Source organism: Tachyglossus aculeatus, chromosome 17, assembly GCF_015852505.1.
Source record: "Tachyglossus aculeatus isolate mTacAcu1 chromosome 17, mTacAcu1.pri, whole genome shotgun sequence".
Classification (NCBI taxonomy): Eukaryota; Metazoa; Chordata; class Mammalia; order Monotremata; family Tachyglossidae; genus Tachyglossus; species Tachyglossus aculeatus.
In genome coordinates this window covers 48,612,751-48,634,713 of record NC_052082.1, presented here as the reverse complement: position 1 = coordinate 48,634,713, position 21,963 = coordinate 48,612,751, and the positions used below count along the sequence as shown (strand labels likewise).

Below are 21,963 nucleotides of genomic sequence, written 5' to 3'. Positions count from 1 at the left end.
AACGTAAGTTCCTTGAGGGTAGGGATCCAGTCTAGTAATTCTTTCTCTTTCATGGTATTTGTTAAGCACTTATTCTGTGTGTGAGGCACCATACTAAGCGCTGGGGTAAATACAAAATAATTGGGTTGGCCACAGTCCAACTTTCCCAAGTCCCCAGTAGAGTGGTCTGCTCACAATCAGTGCTCAGTAAATCATCATCATCATCAATCGTATTTATTGAGCGCTTACTGTGTGCAGAGCACTGTACTAAGCGCTTGGGAAGTACAAGTTGGCAACATATAGAGACAGTCCCTACCCAACAGTGGGCTCACAGTCTAAAATCCTAACATTTGGCCTGGGGAGATGCAGTTCTATCTGAAGGAGTGAGAAAGCAGCGTTTTACTGTTCATCAGGAGGGCTGAGGGGTTATTTTGGTTTACCTCAAATGGCTAAAAACCTCAAATCCAGACCAACCTCTTGTATTAATGTGAGCCACGGAGGCACCAGGGGAAGGGAGAGAACAGAGCTTGGAAATCTTCTCTGTCTTGATCAAATTCTGTGTGGGGAGTATGTGATCACAACATAGTGTGGTCAACCTGATTAAAAACCTAGAAAATTTAGCAATCGACAAGAATTATCGAAAGAGCACGAGCTTTGGAGTCAGAGGTCATGGGTTTGAATCCCGGCTCCGCCAATTGTCAGCTGGGTGACTTTGGGCAAGTCACTTAACTTCTTTGTGCCTCAGTTACCTCATCTGTAAAATAGGGATGAAGACTATGAGCTCCCAGTGGGACAACCTGATCGCCTTGTAACCTCCCCAGCACTTAGAATAGTGTTTTGCACATAGTAAGTGCTTAATAAATGCCATTTAAAAAAATATTACAGAAAATCCAAGTGTGTCCGCGGATCAGGGAACCTGGCCTGCAAATTGCCTGGCTTTTCCTCGGTTGACAGTTGGGGGAAAATAAATAAATTACACTCTTCCTTATACTCTCCTGTTTTCCTTATCTTTTATTTATTTTACTGTGTCTCCTCCACTAGACTATAAGCTTGAGGTCAGACATCTACCAACGCTATTGTTTTGAACTCTCCCAAGCGTTTGGTAGAGTGTTCCGCACAGTAAGCACTCAGTAAATAGCAATGATGGACTGATCCAGAGCGAATAGACAAATCAGAACCCAGGAAGCTTATTCTATTCTCTGGACTGTACACTTCTTGTGGGCAGACAGGGAGCGTGTCTACCAACTCCGTTATACTGTACTCTCCCAAGCCCAGTGCTCTGCACACGGTAAGTGCTCAATAAATATGATTTGATTGATCGATCCTATCCTGTTGCCAAGGCAACAAGATTGCAGTCAGGGGAAAGATGAAGAATGCCTCCGCTTTCCTGACGGAAACTAGAACGCTAAAAACCGGTGATGTTCCTCCGATTAGGGAATAGGGGACCGGAGAGAACACACTGGATGGGGGTTGGAGTTCTTTCCAGGTCTTCCCTTAGTTTACTTTGGGTCAATCCCTCATGTCTATCTCCCTGACACCTCACTTTCACCCATCTAGACCGAGAAGAGGCTAAGCTCTGCTTCTGGGCAGGGGTTGAGTGAGATAATAACAATCTGTGGGGAGAGTTAGAGACTCCAGGAAGAAAAGTGGGAGATATCCAAGGGGGAATTGTTCGTCTAATGCTTATGCCCACCTGCCATACTTCGTAAGCTCCTGGAGAGCAGGATTAGGGCTGCCATGGAGATTTCAAGTGATGAGGAAATATCGTGTTTACACTACTATACCAGAACCAGTCGCCCGGCATTCTACTGTGAATCAAAAGGGTGTGGGGCCGGGGCATCTGCCGAGGAGAGGAAAAGGACCAGTCTTGAACTCTGTGTCCCTGGAGATGAAAGGATGGGGGGGGGGGTGGGGGGGGGGGGGAATGGAGGAGGCCATGAAAGGGAACAGCAGTGGAGCAAAGTGGAATCTGATGACTTGACACCTGTCCACATGTTTTGTTTTGTTGTCTGTCTCCCCCTTCTAGACTGTGAGCCCGTGGTTGGGTAGGGACCGTCTCTATATGTTGCCCACTTGTACTTTCCAAGTGCTTAGTACAGTGCTCTGCACACAGTAGGAACTCAATAAATTCGATTGAATGAATGAATGAATGAATGAATGGAACCAGAGCCTGGTTGAGAGAGGGCTATGGGTGGCAGGAGAAGTGATGAGACCGGCCTGTCCTAAAGATTTGGAGGAGCAGTGTGGCCTAGTGGAAGGAGCACCTGACTGGGAATGCTGGGTGCTAATCCGGGCTCTGCCACTTGCTTGCTGTGTGAAGTTGGGCAAGTCACTGTACCTCTCTGTGCCTCACTTTTCCTCATCTGTACAGTGAGGCTTAAATGCCTGTTCTCCCTCCCCAAGCTTGAGGACAGGGATGGTGTCTGATCAGAAACAGCATCCCCAGGGTGGTCTTGAGGGGATCCTGGAGCATTCGGGATAATAATATCCTAGAGCATTCTGGGTAGACCCAAGGCAATGGTGCGGTAAGGTGAGGAGGACCTGCTTCATTCATTCATTCATTCATTCATTCATTCATTCATTCATATTTATTGAGCGCTTACTGTGTGCAGAACACTGTACTAAGCGCTTGGGAAGCACAAGTTGGCAACATATAGAGACGGTCCCTACCCAACAGCGGGCTCACAGTCTAGAAGGGGGAGACAGACAACAAAACAGATTAACAAAATAAAATAAATAGAAGAAATATGTACATGTAAAATAAATAAATAAATAGAGTAATAAATCTGTACAAACATATATACATATATACAGGTGCTGTGGGGAGGGGAAGGAGGTAAAGCCGGGGGGACGCAGCCCAACTCCGAACAGGGAGTCAACTTGGCCGGCCAGCTCTGGGTGCCAGCAGCCCACAGCGGGACCCCAAGGCCACCCCAAAATTAGGGCAGACCCTCAGTGCTCAGGGCACCCTCAAGCTACCCAGGGCCCAACCTCAGTGCCTTTTTCCCTTTGCCACATATTTGCCAGCAAGGGGGTTGGGCCAGATGGCATCACCCAATAATAATAATAATAATGATGGCATTTGTTAAGCGCTTACTATGTGCAAAGCACTGTTCTAAGTGCTGGGGAGGTTACAAGGTGATCGGGTTGTCCCATGGGGGGCTCACAGTTTTAATCCCCACTTTGCAGATGAGGTAACTGAGGCACAGAGAAGTTAAGTGACTTGCCCAAAGTCACACAGCTGACAGTTGGTGGAGCCGGGATTTGAACCCACGACCTCTGACTCCAAAGCCCGGGCTCTTTCCACTGAGCCACGCTGCTTCTCAAGCAGTCTCCGCAGGCAGATCTCTGGATCGTGGCTCCTAGGGTGTCAGGAAGCTCTGTCTGGGTGGCCAGGAGCTTGGATGGGGCACGGATGCCCTGATCCTATGATCCTATGAGTTCCAGCTTGAGACATTTCTCCCTCCCTGAGAAGACCTGGAAGGTTCCCAGGGGCTGTGGGCCCCACGACGGTGTGAAAACTGGCCCCGAGTGATCCTTATTATTATTATCACTATTATTAAAATAATGATAATAGTGATAATAATAGCATTTGTTAAGCATTTACTTAACTTAGAGAAGCAGCATGGCTCAGTGGAAAGAGCACAGACTTTGGAGTCAGAGGGCATGGGTTCAAATCCCGGCTCCGCCAATTGTCAGCTGTGTGACTTTGGGCAAGTCACTTCACTTCTCTGTGCCTCAGTTACCTCATCTGTAAAATGGGGATTAAGAGTGTGAGCCCCCCATGGGACAACATGATCACCTTGTAACCTCCCCAGTGCTTAGAACAGTGCTTTGCACATAGTAAGCGCTTAATAAATGCCATCATTATTATTATTATTATTTACTCTGCGACAGGCACGGAACTAAGTACTGAGTTAGGTACAAGAGCCCACCCAGGGCTCACAGGCTAAGTAGGAGGGAGTACAGGTATTGAATTCCTATTTTGCAGATGAGGAAACTCCCTCACAGAGAAGTGAAGAGACTTGCTTAAGTCCTACAGAAGGAAGTAGTGGAGTCAAGATTAGGACCCACATCCTCTGATTCCCCATCCCATGCTCTTTTCGAGGCCACGTTTGTTAACACGGAGAATCAGCGTGGAAAGAGCACAGGCCTGGGCATGAGAAGATGGAGAAGCAGCGTGGCTCAGTGGAAAGAGCCCGGGCTTTGGAGTCAGAGGTCATGGGTTCAAATCCGGCTCTGCCAGTTGTCAGCTGTGTGACTTTGGGCAAGTCACTTCACTTCTCTGGGCCTCAGTTACTTCATCAGTAAAATGGGGATGAAGACTGTGAGCCCCACCATGGGACAACCTGATCATCTTGTAACCTCCCCAGTGCTTAGAACAGTGCTTTGCACATAGTAAGCGCTTAATAAATGCCATCATTATTATTATCTGCTGTATGACCTTGGGTAAGTAAAATGGGGGCAAAATGCTTGTCCTCTCTCTCCCTAAGACTGTGAGCACCGGGAGGGACCTGGACTGGACTAGGTTTAACCAAGTAACTGGCCCATAGTCAACACTTAAAACAAATACTACAGTTATGATTACTATTAGCACCTAGAGTTCCCATTTAATGGCCCTCTAAAGCCCAAGCCCCAGACTTCAGTGCTGGGGAATGTCCCTTATCTCAGAATTATTGACTCTAAGCACCCAAAATGGGCCTTCCGGGAACCCATGAGGTCTACCAGCCTACCAGCAGGCCTCCCTCAGTTTCCCTTGAGTTTAAAAGGAATTCATTCATGTAGTCGTATTTATTGAGCGCTTACTGTGTGCACAGCACTGTACTAAAAGCTTGGGAGAGTAAAGTACAACAATAAACAGACACGTTCTTTATTAAGTGCTTACTCAGAGCCAAGTACTCAGAGAAGCAGCGTGGCTCAGTGGAAAGAGCCCGGGCTTGGAGTCAGAGGTCATGGGTTCAAATCCCAGCTCTGCCAATTATCAGCTGGGTGACTTGGGGCAAGTCACTTCACTTCTCTGTGCCTCAGTTCTCTCATCTGGAAAATGGGGGTGAAGACTGTGAGCCCCCAGTGGGACAACCTGATCACCTTGTAACCTCCCCAGTGCTTAGAACAGTGCTTTGCACATAGTAAGCACTTAATGAACACCATCATTATTATTATTATAAGCACTGGGGTAAACACAAGGCCATCAGACCAGACAGTTTTTATCCACATGGGGCTCACTTTCCAGAGTGGGAATTTAATCGTTTTACTTAACGTGTCTTGCCTCAGTTTCCTCAACTGTAAAATGGGCATTGAATACTTGTTTTCCCAATTACATAGATTAGGAGTCCCAGTGGGACAGGGAATGAGTACAACACGATTAATTTGTATCTACCCCAGATCTTAGACTGTGAGCCCACTGTTGGGTAGGGACTGTCTCTATATGTTGCCAACTTGGACTTCCCAAGCGCTTAGTACAGTGCTCTGCACACAGTAAGCGCTCAATAAATACGATTGATTGATCTTAGTTAGAACACTACTTGACACATAGTAAGCCCTTAACAAATACCATTATTATTATCTACAGATGAGGGAAGTGAGATAAAGAGCAGTGAAGTGACTTGTCCAAGGTCACACAGCAGGCGAGCAGGATTAGAGAACCCAGGACTCTTGACTCCCTGCCCTGTAGGTTTATTTCCACTAAGCCCCCCTGCTTCTTGGAGTTCCCAGTAAAGCAATTAACAGGTGATAAACGTCCAATCTCTTTCCCTTTGAGTCTTAACCTTTACTCTTCAGCTCCAGTCTGTTTAGTTCTTTGGGCGTGGGGAATGTGTCTACTAAAAACACTGCTGCATTGTCTTTTCCGAAGCGCTCAGTACAGTGCTTTGCACGCGGCAAACGCTCAATAAACACCTTTGAGATTGACTTGGGTCCAATTCGGTGGCCCCATCCTACCAACCGGATTCCCAAGATTATGGGCGAATTTGGCCCATCAGGATGTCATCTCTCTAGGCTGGAGCTGGGGGTAACAGGCCCGAACCCCTTCCTTCCCCCCTCCGTCCTTCACTTTCATTCACTCATTCAATCGTATTTATTGAGCGCTTACAGTGTGCAGAGCACTGTACTAAGCACTTGGGAAGTCCAAGTTGGCAACCTATAGAGATGGTCCCTTCCCAACAGCGGGCTCACAGTCTAGAAGGGGCTTCACCCCACTGGTCCCCCTCCTTTCTGGGAGATCAACCAATCAGTGATATTTATTGAGCGCTCACTTCGTACAGAGCACTGTACTGAGCGCGTGGGAGAGTACACAACAGAGCGAGCGGCGTGTTCCCTGCCTCCAAAGAGTTTACAATCTACAGGGGGAAACAGACATGAATATAGGTTAGTCATTTATTTAAGAAGCAGCGTGGCTCAGTGGAAAGAGCCCGGGCTTTGGAGTCGGAGGTCATGGGTTCAACTCCCGGCTCCACCACTTGTCAGCTGTGTGACTTTGGGCAAGTCACTTCACTTCTCTGGGCCCCAGTTACCTCATCCGGAAAATGGGGATGAAGACTGTGAGCCCCCCGTGGGACAACCTGATCACCTTGTAACCTCCTCAGCGCTTAGAACAGTGCTTTGCACATAGTAAGTGCTTAATAAATGCCATCAAAAAAAAATTATAGCATATAATTCCAAGGTATGTTCACAAGTGCTGTGGGGTTGAGGATGGGGGGAATGCCAAATGCTCCCAAATCAATCAATCCATCAATCAATCAATCGTATTTATTGAGCGCTTACTGTGTGCAGAGCACTGTACTAAGCGCTTGGGAAGTACAAGTTGGCAACATATACAGACAGTCCCTACCCAACAGTGGGCTCACAGTCTAAAAGGGGGAGACAGAGAACAAAACCAATCATACTAACAGAATAAAATAGACTAGATATGTACAAGTAAAAAAAATAAATAAATAGAGTAATAAATCACATATCCAAGGTCAGAGATGATGCAGAAGGGAAGCAAGGATAATAATGATGGTATCTGTTAAGCGCTTACTATGTGCCAAGCACTGTTCTAAGCGCTGGGGGGGATACAAGGTAATACAAGGTAACAGGATAAAAGGGTTTAGTCAGGGAAGGCCTTTTGGAGGAAATGTGAGTTTAAGGAAGGGTCCAGAGTCTTTAAGGGAGAGTCTTGTCCCAAATTGGGGAAGCAAGAAGAGGGCAGAGATTCCTACCTTTGCGGACACGATGATGGGCAAGGGCAACAGTAGCACTGGCACCAGGATGACAAACAGGTAATTCCAATAGGCCATGACGGATTTCCAGGCCCCAGCCATGGTCCTGGAGAGAGAGACGGGCACCGGACAGAGCCCGGAGCTGATCTGGGGGAGTATATAAAGGGAGCGAAGTGTTAACCATTGACTCTGCCAATCAGGGTGTTGTTTTTGGCATTACCGAGGTGAGAGTGTACAGAGTAGGGAAGGAGGAGGAGACAGGAAAGAAGGGCAGGCCTGAAAGACTTTGAAAAAAAAAAGCTTTCAGGTTGTTAGTGAATGGTTTGGGATTAACTCTTTGGACACTCAACAGGTGTTTTTCCCCAGTTTTTTTCCCCAACAGGACCAGGGAATAGTGGGTCCTGGAATGATGATGATGATGATGATGGCATTTGTTAAGCGCTTACTACGTGCAGAGCACTGTTCTAAGCCCTGGAGGGGGGGAATACAAGGTGATCAAGTTGTCCCACATGGGGCTCACAGGCTTAATCCCCATTTTCCAGATGAAGGAACCGAGGCTCAGAGAAGTGAAGTGACGCCCAAGGTCAATCAGTCAATCAATCGTATTTATTGAGCGCTTACTGTGTGCAGAGCACTGTACTAAGCACTTGGGAGTACAAGTTGGCAACATATAGAGACAGTCCCTACCCGACAGTGGGCTCACAGTCTAAAAGGGGGAGACAGAGAACAAAACCAAACATACTAACAAAATAAAATAAATAGAATAGATATGTACAAGTAAAATAAATAAATAAATGTCACACAGCAGACATGTGGCAGAGCTGGGATTTGAACCCGTGACCTCTGACTCCAAAGCCTGGGCTCTTTCCACTAAGCCACGCTGCTTTGGGAGTGCTATTGGCTGTGTGACCTGGGGCAAGTCACTTCACTTCTCTGTGCCCTCTGGGAAATTATCATCATAATCACAACAATATTAACAAATAACGATGGTGGCATTTAATTCATTCATTCAATGGTATTTATTGAGCACTTGCTGTGTGCAGAGCACTGGACTGAGCGCTTGGGAAGGACAAGTTGGCAACATATAAATGTTTGTACATATTTATTACTCTATTTTACTTGTACATGTTTATTATTCTATTTTATTTTGTTAATCTGTTTTGTTTTGTTGTCTGTCTCCCCCTTCTAGACTGTGAGCCCGCTGTTGGGTAGGGACCGTCTCTAGATGTTGCCCACTTGTACTTCCCAAGCGCTTGGTACAGTGCTCTGCACACAGTAAGCACTCAATAAATATGATTGAAAGAATGAATGAATGTGCTGCAGTTACCTCATCTGAAAAATGGGGATCGAGACTATGAGCCCCATGTGGGACAGGGACTGTGTCCAACCTGATTACCTCGAATCTACCCCAGGGCTTACAGCAAGGCTCGGCACATAGTAAGCGCTTAACAAATTCATAATAGAGAAGCAGCATGGCTTAGTGGAAAGAGCCCGGGCTTGAGAGTCAGAAGTCGTGGGTTCTAATTCAGGCTCTGCCACTTGTCAGCTGTGTGACTTTGTCACTTCACTTCTGTGTGCCTCAGTTCCCTCATCTGTAAAATGTAAAGTGTGCGAGCCCCACGTGGGACAACCTGATTACCTTGTATCTACCCCAGTGCTTAGAATAATAATAATAATGGTATTTGTTAAGCGCTTACTATGTGCTGAGCACTGTTCTAAGCACTGGGGTAGATACAATCCATCAATCAATCAATCATATTTATTGAGCGCTTACTGTGTGCAGAGCACTGTACTAAGCGGTTGGGAAGTACAAGTTGGCAACATATAGAGACAGTCCCTACCCAACAGTGGGCTCACAGTCTAAAAGGGAGAGACAGAGAACAAAACCAAACATACTAACAAAATAAAATAAATAGATATGTACAAGTAAAATAAATAAATAAATAAATAAATAAATAGAGTAATAAATATGTACAAACATATATACAGGTGCTGTGGGGAAGGGAAGGAGGTAAGATGGGGGGGATGGAGAGGGGGACGAGGGGGAGAGGAAGGAAGGGGCTCAGTCTGGGAAGGTTGTCCCACATGGAGCTTGCAGTCTCAATCCCCATTTTACAGATGAGGTAACAGAGGCACAGAGAAGCTAAGTGGCTTGCCCAAGGTTACACAGCAGACAAGTGGCAGAGGCGGGATTAGAACTCAGGTCCTCCTGATTTCCAGGCCCATGCTCTATCCACTGAGCCATGCTGCTTCCCTACTAGAGTAGTGCTTGGCACATAGTAAGTGCTTAACAAATACCATTATTATTATTGTTATTATTATGATGATTATTAAAGACAGACTCTCCCAGGGACAGTCAGGCTACAGCTAGAACTCCTTGGCTGGCTCTTGCGAGGGTTCAGGTTTCCAGGGAGAAACCAAGAAGAAGTTGGGGATTCAGCCCCAGTTCTCCTCAGTTTTAGGTCTTGCTGTACACTTCACTATTGCCAAATGCCCTCAGTTTCCCCGTGCCCCCTCCCTCCGGAGTGGGAAGGAATTACTGTAAATACACAGGGTTGTGGCAGGGGGAAATACCACAGCTTGTTGTGATTCTGGTTGGAATTGCTTCCCTCTTCCTCCAAACCTGCTTGGCTAACTGGTATTAGCACATCTGTGAAATAAAATCATTCCGCTTCTAGTGAGGCAATGGTTACGTTCCCATTTTAAAGATGGGGCAAATGAGACCGGGAATGGTGCTATTCAAGGCCCTTTTGTGAGTTGGGGTAGAGGGAAAACGTAAGTAATTCTTCTCCCAAGGAGGCTGTCCCTGGGGGGAACCTCAGAATTTAGTTTTGTTTTGTTTTTTCCTTCCAGAAGATGTATAGGTCGTAGAAAAGGTAAAACTCACCTGTGGCATAAACTTCCTTAAAGAAGACACTGAGAAACAGCGTGAACTAGTGGACTGAGCCCAGGTCTGGGAATCGGAGGACTTGGGTTCTAATCCCGGCTCCGCCTCTTGTCTGCTATGTGATCTTGGGCAAGTCACTTCACTTCTGTGCCTCGGTTACCTCATCTGTAAAATGGAGTTTAAAATGGTGAGTTTCATGTGAGACATAGACTGTGTCCAACCTGATTAGCTTGTATTTACCCCAGTGCTTAGTACTGTGTCTGGCACGTAGTAAGCGCTTAAGAAATACCATAAAAAAATTAATAGCCTCTCTCTGCTCCTCTCCTCCCCAACCTAACTTGTATTTCCCAAGCGCTTAGTACAGTTTTCTGCACACAGTAAGCGCTCAATAAATACGATTGATTGATTTTAACTCTCCTCCTCTGGCCCCCAGTGCTTTTTTCAATCAAACAATAGAATTTATTGCACTTACTCTCTGCAAAGCACCTTCCTCAGCTTTTGGGAGACCACAATAGTTTTTACATCTCCTCCCAGAAAAGCAAGGGACCTAAAGTTTTAAAAGTCTGGAAAACCAGGGATGAACTCCAGGGCCAGGGAAAGGAGGGATAAGGCATCTCAGCTGTAATTTTGACTAATACTACAAGTCTTGAATTTCGAAGGTAGTTTGGGAAGTTACCACTGTGAGCTTGCCACTGGTCTGTGGTCTGTTTTTAGACTGTGAGCCCACTGTTGGGTAGGGACTGTCTCTATATGTTGCCAACTTGTACTTCCCAAGCGCTTAGTACAGTGCTCTGCACACAGTAAGCGCTCAATAAATATGATTGATTGTGCAAGCTCCAAGTCCCTTAATCTTCTCTGGGCCTCAGTTTCTCCACCTCATCCATTCCTCCTCTAGACTGTAAACTCCTTGTGGGCTGGGAACATCTCTACCCACCGTTATATTGTACTTTCCCAAGCGCCTAATACAGTGCTCTGCACACACTAAGCGCTTAATTAATACAAATGATCATAAAATAGGAACACTGTTCCTACCATCCAAGAATGCTGTGAGGAAAAAACGCGAAAAGTGCTTTGGAAAAGAAAAGTCATTCAAACCTAAGGTGCTACGATTTAAATCTCGACCCAAAGTCCCCCTCCTCCAGGCAGTGCTCCCTGATTACCGTCATCCATTCACTAATAAGAGTAAGAATAATGATCGGGCCGATTGAGAAAAGGTGTGAGGGGCCCTCAGTCATGTAAGATAGATAAATTACTGCCTCAGATGGGGTGTTTGGGAAGTTTTACGTACCACCTTGAAAGTCTCATGGTTAGGAAAGTGCACAATTACATAGTAGTACGCTTCTCACTCTATCTCAACCTAATAATAATAATAATAATGGCATTTGTTAAGCTCTTCTATGTGCCAGGCACTGTTCTAAGCGCTGGGGTACATACAAGGTAATCAGGTTACCCCATGTTCTAATCCTGGCTCCGCCACTTGTCAGTTGTGTGACTTTGGGCAAGTCACTTCACTTCTCTGTGCCTCAGTTCCCTCATCTGTAAAATAGGGATGAAGACTGTGAGCCCCACTTGGGACAACCTGGTTACCTTGTATCCTCCTCAGTGCTTTTAGAACAGTGCTTGGTACATAGTAAGTGCTTAACGAACAGTGCTTGGCACATAGTAAGCGCTTAACAAATACCACAATTATTATGATTATTATTACGTGGGGTTTACAGTCTTAAATTACAGTACCGCCTTACCTCCTTCCCTTCCCCACAGCACCTGTATGTATGTCCATATGTTTGTACATATTTATCACTCTATTTATTTTACTTGTACATATCTATTCTATTTATTTTATTTTGTTAATATGTTTGGTTTTGTTCTCTGTCTCCCTCTTCTAGACTGTGAGCCCACTGTTGGGTAGGGACCGTCTCTATATGTTGCCAACTTGGACTTCCCAAGCGCTTAGTACAGTGCTCTGCACACAGTAAGTGCTCAATAAATACGATTGATTGATTGATTAATCCCCATTTAGACCTCATCTAGACCTCATCTATCTAGCCCACATCCTGCCTCTGGTCTAGAACGCCCTCCCACCTCAAATCCGACAATGACTCTCCCCTCCTTCAAAGCCTTATTGAAGGCCCATCTCCTCCAAGGGGCCTTCCCTAACTAATCCCCACTTTTCCTTATCTCCCACTCCCTTCTGCTTCTTCCTAACTTGCTCCCTTTGCTCTTCCCCCATCCCAGACCCACACCACTTAAGTACATATCTGTCATTTATTCCTTTATATTAATGTCTGTCTCCTCCTCTAGACTGTGGGCAGAGAATTTGTCCGTTTATTGTTATATCGTGCTCTCCCAAGCTTTTAGAGAAGCAGCGAGGCTCAGTGAAGAGAGCACGGGCTGTGGAGCCACAGGTCATGGGTTCAAATCCCGGCTCCGCCAATTGTCTGCTGTGTGACTTTGGGCAAGTCACTTCACTTCTCTGGGCCTCAGTTTCCTTATCTGTAAAATATGGATGAAGTCTGTGAACCCCACGTGGTACAACCTGGTTACCTTGTATCCCCCTCAGCGCTCAGAGCCCCCCGTGGGACAACCTGAGCACCTTGCAGAACAGTACTTTGCACATAGAAAGGGCTTAATAAATGCCATCATTATTATTATTATTTTAGTGTAGTGCTCTGCACACAGTAAGCGCTCAATAAATATGATTGAATGAATTAATTAATTGCCCTTAGGGGGTCCCCGGAACAGCAGCGCCCCAAGCCAGAATGAGAGGGTCTCAGGCACAAACTTCTCCCTTTTCTATGCTCTCTGTCCTTTGTCATACAAGCAGTCGTCATTAGCACCTCCTTTCTCTGCCCATTGGAAATGGGCAGTGCCCCCCACCCAGGCCTTTCCCACCTTTTTACTTGACCAAAGACCATAAATCAATCAATCAGTGGTATTTATTGAGCACTCCCTGGGCGCAGAGCCCAGGCCTTTCCCACCTTTTTACTTGACCAAAGACCATAAATCAATCAATCAGTGGTATTTATTGAGCACTCCCTGGGTGAAGAGCACTGTATTAAGTGCTCGGGAGAGTACAATACAGCTGGAAAACGACATGGCCTAGTGCGCAGAACGCTGACCCCCAGGTGTCAGAGGACCTGGATTATAATAATAATAATAGTAATAACATTTATTAAGCACTTACTATGTGCAAATCACTGTTCTAAGCACTGGGGAGGTTACAAGGTGATCAATGTGATCTGATCTTCTAGACTGTGAGCCCTCTGTTGGGTAGGGACCGTCTCTATATGTTGCCAACTTGTACTTCCCAAGCACTTAGTACAGTGCTCTGCACACAGTAAGTGCTCAATAAATACGATTGAATGAATCAATGTTGGTATTGGCTAAGCACTATGTGCCAAGCATTGTTCTAAGCACTGGGCAGCGTGGCTCAGTGGAAAGAGCCCGGGCTTTGGAGTCAGAGGTCATGGGTTCAAATCCCAGCTCTGCCAATTGTCACCTGTGTGACTTTGGGCAAGGTCTCTGTGCCCCCGTTCCCTCATCTGTAAAATGGGGATTAAGACTGTGAGCCCCCCGTGGGACAACCTGATCACCTTGCAACCTCCCCAGTGCTTAGAACAGTGCTTTGCACATAGTAAGTGCTTAATAATGCCATTATTATTATTATTACAGGGCAATCAGGTTGTCCCACGTGGGACTCACAGTCTTCATCATTAACTTCACTTAACTTCACTCGTTAAGTGCTTACTATGTTCTAAGCACTATTCTAAGCACTGAGGTAGACACCAGGTAACCAAGCCCCACAAAGAGCTTACAGTCTAAGTAGGAGGGAGAACAGATATTGAATTCCCATCTTGCAGATGAGGGAACTGAGGCCCAGAGAAGTGAAGTGAAGAGAAGCGCTTAGTACAGTGCTCTGCACATAGTAAGCGCTCAATAAATACGATTGATTGATTGATTGATTGAAGTGACTTGCCCATGGTCACACAGGAGACGAGTGGCAGAGCCAGCATTAGAACCCAGGTCCTCTGACTCCAGGCCTGTTGCTTTTCACGTTGCTTTTCGGTAAATAAGCAATAAATACCACTGATCGACCGATAGAATGATAGGCACATTCCCTCCCCTCAAGGAGCTTACCATCGCGAGTCATAAACACCAATCTTACTCAGCCTCTATCTCCCAGGGATGGACAGTCCAAGGGCTCTCTGCAGGACCAAAGGGCAAGGACCTCTACAACCAAGTCTTCCAGAGCCGACTGAGGCAGAGAGGGAAACTGAGGTGGAGACTGTGGGCCCCTCCCAGGGGTCTGCTCTAGCTTGTAACGAATCACACAAAACATTAACAGAGCTTTTTCTGGGTGTATCTGTATGTGGTTTCAGGGGTCTTCACTGGGCCATTGGCGGTCTGTTTTCTCCTCCTCTTGCATGACAAAGGACAGACTGTCTCCTCCAAGCACACCCACGTACACACACTCCATTCACACACCCAAGCCACCCACAATGGGTCATTTCTGTGAGACGCCCTTCATATTCCAAGGTGCTGCCGTGGGACGCCGAGGTTTGCCTATTATTATGGTATTTGTTGGGGAAAATACAAGATAATCAAGTCGGACACAATTCCTTCAAAGCCCTGCTGTATATATGTTTGTACCTATTTGTTACTCTATTTATTTTACTTGTACATATTTATTCTATTTATTTTGTTTGGTTTATGTGTTTTGTTGTCTGTTTCCCCCTTCTAGACTGTGAGCCCGCTGTTGGGTAGGGACCGTCTCTATATCTTGCTAACTTGTACTTCCCAAGCGCTTAGTACAGTGCTCTGCACACAGTAAGCGCTCAATAAATACGATTGAATGAATGAATGAATAAATGCTGAAGGCTCACCTCTTCCAAGAGGCTTTCCCAGACTCAACCCCAATTTTCCACAGCTCTCCCTCCCCTCCACGTCTCCCCAACTCTCTCCCTTTTCTCTATTCCCCCCTGCCCCACAGCGCTTGTGTATATATCTATAGTTGTATTTATTTATATTGATGCCTGTTTACTTGTTTTAATTAATGATGGCCTTTAATAAGCGCTTACTATGTGCAAAGCACTGTTCTAAGCGCTGGGGAGGTTATAAGGTGATCAGGTTGCCCCACGGAGGGGCTCACAGTCCTAATCCCCATTTTACAGAGGTGGTAACTGAGGCCCAGAGAAGTGAAGTGACTTGCCCAAAGTCACCCAGCTGACAAGTGGCGGAGTAGGGATTCGAACCCATGACCTCTGACTCCAAAGCCCGGGCTCTTTCCACTAAGCCATGCTGCTTCTCATATGTTGCAAATCGGCAACATATAGAGACTGTCCCTACCCAACAACGGGCTCATAGTCTAGAGGGGGGAGACAGACAACAAGACAAAACATGTAGACAGGTGTCAAAACTGTCAGAATAAATAGAATCACAGCTATAAGCACATCATTAACAAAATAAATAGAATGGTAAATAATAATAATAATAATAATGATGGCATTTATTAAGCGCTTACTATGTGCAAAGCACTGTTCTAAGCGCTGGGAAGGTTACAAGGTGATCAGGTTGTCCCACAGGGGGCTCACAGCCTTAATCCCCATTTTACAGATGAGGTAACTGAGGCCCAGAGAAGTTAAGCAACTTGCCCAAAGTCACACAGCTGGCAGTTGGCGGAGCCGGGATTTGAACCCATGACCTCTGACTCCAAAGCCCGTGTTCTTTTCCACTGAGCCACGCTGCTTATCTAAATATGTACAAGTAAAATAAATAGAGTAATAAATCTGTACAAATATATACAAGCGATGTGGGGAGGGGGAGGGGGGAGGGCGGGGGGTGGGGAGAAAGAGAGAAAAAGGGGGGCTCAGTCTGGTGCTTAACAAATGCCATTGCCATTATAATTTTACAGATGATGAAACTGAGGCATGGAGAAGTTAAGTGACTTGTCCAAGGTCACCCAGCAGGGAAGTGGAATCCTAGAGAGTCATGTTTTCTTACATTGGTAAATTCCCTTTGTTTCCCAAAGCCTCACTCTCAACACAGGAGGTACATTCAAGGGAGCACTGGAATGTTGTAGCCGTTGCTACAACATTCTCTTTCCATCAATCACTCAGTGGTATTTATTGAGCGCCTACAGTGAGCAGATCATTCTACTAAGTGTTTGGGAGAGTACAATACAGCAGGAACTTGCAATCTACAGGAAGAGGCAAAGATGTTCAGATACCGTTTTTATGGCAGAATAGCTTCTTAAGTGTTGTGAAAATACATCTATATATGTCCTTGGTTTGGTGGCCTAGAAATCTCACCACTTATCTCACCAATCCCTTTCCTTGATTTACATGTTACAAACAGTTTCTCTAAACCTCCCTGTGTTAGGGTCATAGGGGGCTACAACAAGTTGTCCATCTGTTTATTTTGCTACAGGTAAAATAATCTTTTACCTTTAATCTCTGACTCATTTGCACTGAACAGTCCTGGCTCAACTGGCTTTTTCTTTTAAGGGTATCCGTTAAGTACTTACTATGTCCCAGGCACTGTACAATTCATTCATTCAATAGTATTTATTGAGCACTTACGTATTGAGAGCACTGTAGTAAGCGCTTGGGAAAGTACTCTACAATAATAAACAGTGACATTCATTCATTCAATCGTATTTATTGAGCACTTACTGTGTGCAGAGCACTGTACTAAGCACTTGGGAAGTACAAGCTGGCAACATATAGAGACGGTCCCTACCCAACAGTGGGCTCACAGTCTAGAAGGGGGAGACAGAGAACAAAACAAAACATATTAACAAAATAAAATAAATAGAGTAAATGTACACAAATAAAATAAATAAATATTCCCTGCCCACAACAAGCTTCTAGACTGTAGAGGGGACTGTACTACTAAGCACTGGGGTAGATCAACCAATCAAATTTATTGAGCACTTACTGTATGATAAGCGCTGCACTAAGAGCTTGGAAGAGTAGGCTGTAATAATGTAACAGGCACATTCCCTGCCTACAGCGAGCTTACAGTCTAGAGAGTAGGACAAAATGCAAGCTAATCAGGTTGGACACAAGGGGTTCTTGTTCTGAATCCCCCTTTGACGGATGGGGTAACTGAGGCTCAGAGAAGTGAAGTGACTTGCCCAAGATCACACAGCAGACAAGTGGCGGAGCCAGGATTAGAACTCAAGTCCTTCTGATTTCTGACCTCTGGGTGATTACTCTATTTATTTTACTTGTACATATTTACTATTCTATTTATTTTGTTAATGGTGTGCATTTAGCTTTAATTCTATTTGTTCTGACGACTTTGACACCTGTCCACATGCTTTGTTTCGTTGTCTGTCTCCCCCTTCTAGACTGGGAGCCCGGTGTTGGGTAGGGACCGTCTCTAGATGTTGTCTACTTGTACTTTCCAAGCGCTTAGTACAGTGCTCTGCACACAGTAAGTGCTCAATAAATACGATTGAATGAATGAATGAATGGTAGGTCTGTACCGTATCATCAGGCCGGTCCATTATTCCAACAGGGCTGCCGGACTCCAACAGTGCTGGATCTCCCTCCCTCCTCATAGATGACAGTTACTCTCCCGACAATCAAAGCCTTACTCAAAGGCACATCTCCTCCAGGAGGCTTTTCCTGACTAATCCCTCTTTTCTTCTTTTCTCACTCCCTTCTGCATCGGCTCCCTTTATTCATCCCCCTTCCCAGCTCCACAGCGCTTATGTCCATATCCGAAATGTATTTATTTATATTAATGTCTGTCTCCCCACCCCCTCTAGACCGTAAACTCATTGTGAGCAGGGAATATGTCTGTTTATTGTTATATTGGACTCTCCCAGGCATTTAGTACAGTCCTCTGTGCACAGTAAGCACTCAATAAATAGGATTGATGACTGAGTGCAACTGCAGCAGTCCTCATTGATGACTCCGTTCTCCAGAAGCCTCCGTTGAGTCATATTTGTGGGCTGGAAGTCATTTTCCAGTACATTGACCATTGGTCGATGTGAACTTGGAGACCTGTGAGCCGGAGGTCACTCCTGTCCTTTGTTCCACCCACAACTGCTTGAACCTCTGCCACACTATCATTTACAGTATATGATTCTCTTCAGGGTGGGGATTTAGGCAACAACAACAAAAAAATCAATGGTTTTTTTTATAATATTTGTAAAGTGCTTACTGTGCGTTAGGTACTGTACTAAGCTCTGGGGTAGATGAAAGCTAATCAGGTTGGGCAGAGTTCCTGTCCCATGGGGCTCACAGTCTTAATCCCCATTTTACAGATGAGATAACTGAGGCATGGAGAAGTGAAGTGACTTGCCCAGGGTCACACCACAGACAAGTGGCGGAGCCTGGACCAGAACCCAGGTCTGACTCAAGGGCCCGTCCTCTTATCCACTAGTCCGCACTACTTCTCTTTAGTGAGTGTTTACTGTGTGAAGAGCACTGTACTAAACATTTGGAGGAGTACAATATGAGCTGGCAGACCTGATCCCTGCCCACAAGGAACTTTCACTCTAGAGTGGGAGAGAGACATTAAAATAGATTACAGAGGAAATGGCAGAGGGTTTGGAAACGTAAGCACTGTGGGGCTGAGAGTCTGGTGAATATCAAGGGTTTAAGGGATACAGATTCAAATGCTTAGGCGATACAGAAGGGAGGAAATGAGGGGTTATTCTTGGAAGGCCTCCTGGAGGAGATGTGATTTTAATAGGGCTTCGAAGATGGGGAGAGTGGTGGTCTGTCGAATTTGAAGAGGGAGGGGATCGACTTACAGTGGATTAGATAAATGAAACATTGGGCTGGGTTGTAGTAAGAGAACCACGAGGTAAGGTATTTGTTTGGTATTTGTTAAGCACTTACTATGTACCAGACACTGTTCTACGTGCTAGAGTAGATACAAGCTAGTCATGTAGGACACAGTCCGTAACCCACAGTGGACTCAAAGTCCCCATTTTAAAGATGAGGTAACCGAGGCACAAAGAAGTAAAGCGACCCATCCGAGGTCTCACAGCAGAGAAACGGTAGAGCTGGGATTAGAACCCAGGTCCTCTGACTCCCGTGTCCATGCTTTTTTCAATAGGCCAAGCTTCTTCTCTAGGTGGGGGGGGGGGGGGGGGAGAGTTGATTGAATACCCTAAAGCTGATGATAAAGTTTCTGTTGGAATCCCATAATAACACTCATGATAATAGTAATAATAATGATGGCATTCGTTAAACACTTACTTTGAGCCAAGCACAAAGTGGGGTAAATACAATACCAGGGCTCACAATCTAAGAGGGAGAGAGAGCAGGTATTGAATCCCCATTTTACATATGAGGAAAGTGAGACACAAAGAAGTTAAATGACTTGCCCAAGGCCACACAACAGGCAAGTAATTGCGGTACTTGTTAAGCACTTAGTATGAACCAAGCACATGGAAGTGGTATGGCCTCGAGTCAGAAGACCTGAGCTCTAGTGTGACTCCACATCATTCCTGTGTGATGTTGGTCAGGACACAACTTCTCTGGGCTTCAGTTTCCTCCTCAGTAAAATAGGGATTCAGGATCTGTTCTCCCTTCTGTTTAAACCAGGAGCCCTGTGTGGGACAGGGATTTTGTATGAGTCGATGGCATTGTATTTACTCAGCACTTAGTACAGTGCTTGACGCTCAGTGAACACTTAATGAGTACCTCAATGATTATTACATAGTGCTGTGGCTCAGTGGAAAGAGCCAGGGCTTGGGAGTCAGAAGTCGTGGATTCTAATCCCGCCTCTGCCACTTGTCAGCTGTGTGACTTTGGGCAAATCACTTAACTTCTCTGGGCCTCAGTTGCCTCATCTATAAAATGGGGATTCAGACTGTGAGCCCTACGTGGAACAACCTGATTACCTTGCATCTCCCCCAGTGCTTAGAACAGTGCTTGGCTCATAGTAAGTGCTTAACAAATATCATTCTTATTGTAGATCTGACATAATCGTATTGGATTTGAAGTATCTTGACATAGTGGAAGGAGCTCAGGCCTAGAAGTCAGAGGATCTGGGTTCCAATTTTTACTTCACTTCTTGCCTGCTGTGTGATTTAAATTCTCCGTACCTCAGTTACACATAAAATGGAGATTAAATCCTCTTCCCTCCAATTTAGACTATGGGCTCCATGTGGGACAGGGATTGTGTCCAACCTGATTATCTTGCACCTAACTGTGAGCTTGTTGCGGATAGGGAATGTGTCTGTTGTTGTACCGTCCTCTCCTGAGTGCTTAGTACAGTGCTTTGCATGTAGTAAGCGCTCAAGAAATACGATTGAATGAACTACCCAGCACTTAGTACAGTACCTGGCAAACGGTAAGCACTTAACAAATGACATAAAAAGAAAATCAGCATGGCTCAGTGGAAAGAGCCCGGGCTTTGGAGTCAGAGGTCACGGGTTCAAATTCCAGCTCTGCCAATTGTCAGCTGTGTGACTTTGGACCAGTCACTTCACTTCTCTGGACCCCAGTGACCTCATCTGTAAAATGGGGATGAATACTGGGAGACACCCCCCCGCCCCCCGGGGGACCACCTGATCACTTTGAACAGTGCTTGGCACAGAGTAAGCACTTAATAAATGCCATCATCATCATCATCATCATCAAATCTGACAAGGGTCTCAGTTTAAAACACATTCCTTTCCCCTTTCCCAACCCGCTCCCCCAGGATCAGAGAGCCCAGCTCACTTGGTGAACTGTGTTTTTAGGAGGACCCCTCATAGAAGGCTGCACTGCAGCCCCCTCCAGCCCACCTCCTCCAAGAGGCCTTCCCAGACTAAGCCCCCTTTTCCTCAGCTCCCCTTCCCTTCTGCATCCCCTCAACTGGCTCTCTTTGCTCTCCCCTCCTCCTGCCCCACAGCACTTATGCCTATATGTATATGTCTATAATTCTGTTTCTTCATATTGATGGCTGTTTACTTGTTTCGATGTCTGTTTTCCCTCCTTCTAGACTGTAAGTCCGTTGTGTGCAGGGATTGTCTCTCTTTATTGCAATATAGCATGCTTTCCAAGGGCTTAGTACCGTGCTCTGCACCGAGTAAGTGCTCAATAAATACGATGAAATGAGTGAATCAGGGTCAGAAGCTCCAGTCATCCCAAACAGAAGCTTATCTGGTTTTTTACACTGGTCCATTCACTCTGCCTGAACCCCACCTATCCTATTCCCAGAAGAGTCCAGAGAGAAAACTCTCTACCGAGCAGGGTACTGGTCAATTATTGGCAAGATGGGCAAACATCTAATTTGGATAATAAACAATAAAACAATAAAATTTGATAATAGTTAACCTTGCTCTTCCCCCTTCCTGTCCCTTCCCCAGCCCCTCCCAGCCTTGCACTTGGACATGACAGAGCAACTCCAAGGTTGTGATAAAGATATTGGGAGGGTGAAATATGTGCCAAGCAGTAAGAGCCTGGGGTGGGGATGGGGATGCTGACAGGAATCTCCTTCTGGGGAAGCGGGTGGTTCTGAGGGAGACAGCAATATCACAGGTAAGACTAGGCCCAAGAGGGACCGCAAGATGGGATGGGCCAAACTGCTGACCCTGACAGAGCTCACCAGCGAAGGGAAAGATGGCCATGGAACTTTTTATTTTGTTAATATGTTTTGTTTTGTTCTCTGTCTCCCCCTTCTAGACTGTGAGCCCACTGTTGGGTAGGGACCGTCTCTATGTGTTGCCAACTTGTACTTCCCAAGTGCTTAGTACAGTGCTCTGCACACAGTAAGCGCTCAATAAATACGATTAAATGAGAAAATAAGGGCCATCTTAGTGCTGAGTTCAGTCACTTGGCAGTGAAAACCGTAATGACAAGAATGGGGAAACAAAATGTCCAAACAGAGAACAGGGATTCAGGCCATCCTGTGAGATAGAGCGGGGACTTTCTCCCTGGACAATGGCGA

General features: G+C 45.8%; 1 protein-coding gene across 1 annotated transcript in view; it reads right to left on the bottom strand.

The window, feature by feature from the left end:
* SLC13A2 (solute carrier family 13 member 2) overlaps nucleotides 1-10,126 on the bottom strand; it is a 40,612-nt gene extending 30,486 nt beyond the window's left edge. Inside the window, exons 1-2 of the mRNA XM_038759274.1 lie at nucleotides 10,066-10,126; nucleotides 7,179-7,325 (exon numbers count right to left, since the gene is read on the bottom strand). Of these exons, the coding sequence (XP_038615202.1) occupies nucleotides 7,179-7,325; nucleotides 10,066-10,074 (156 nt within the window). The 5' untranslated portion in view covers nucleotides 10,075-10,126. The remainder of the gene's footprint in view (nucleotides 1-7,178; nucleotides 7,326-10,065) is intronic.
* Between the last annotated feature and the right edge of the window lie 11,837 nt (nucleotides 10,127-21,963).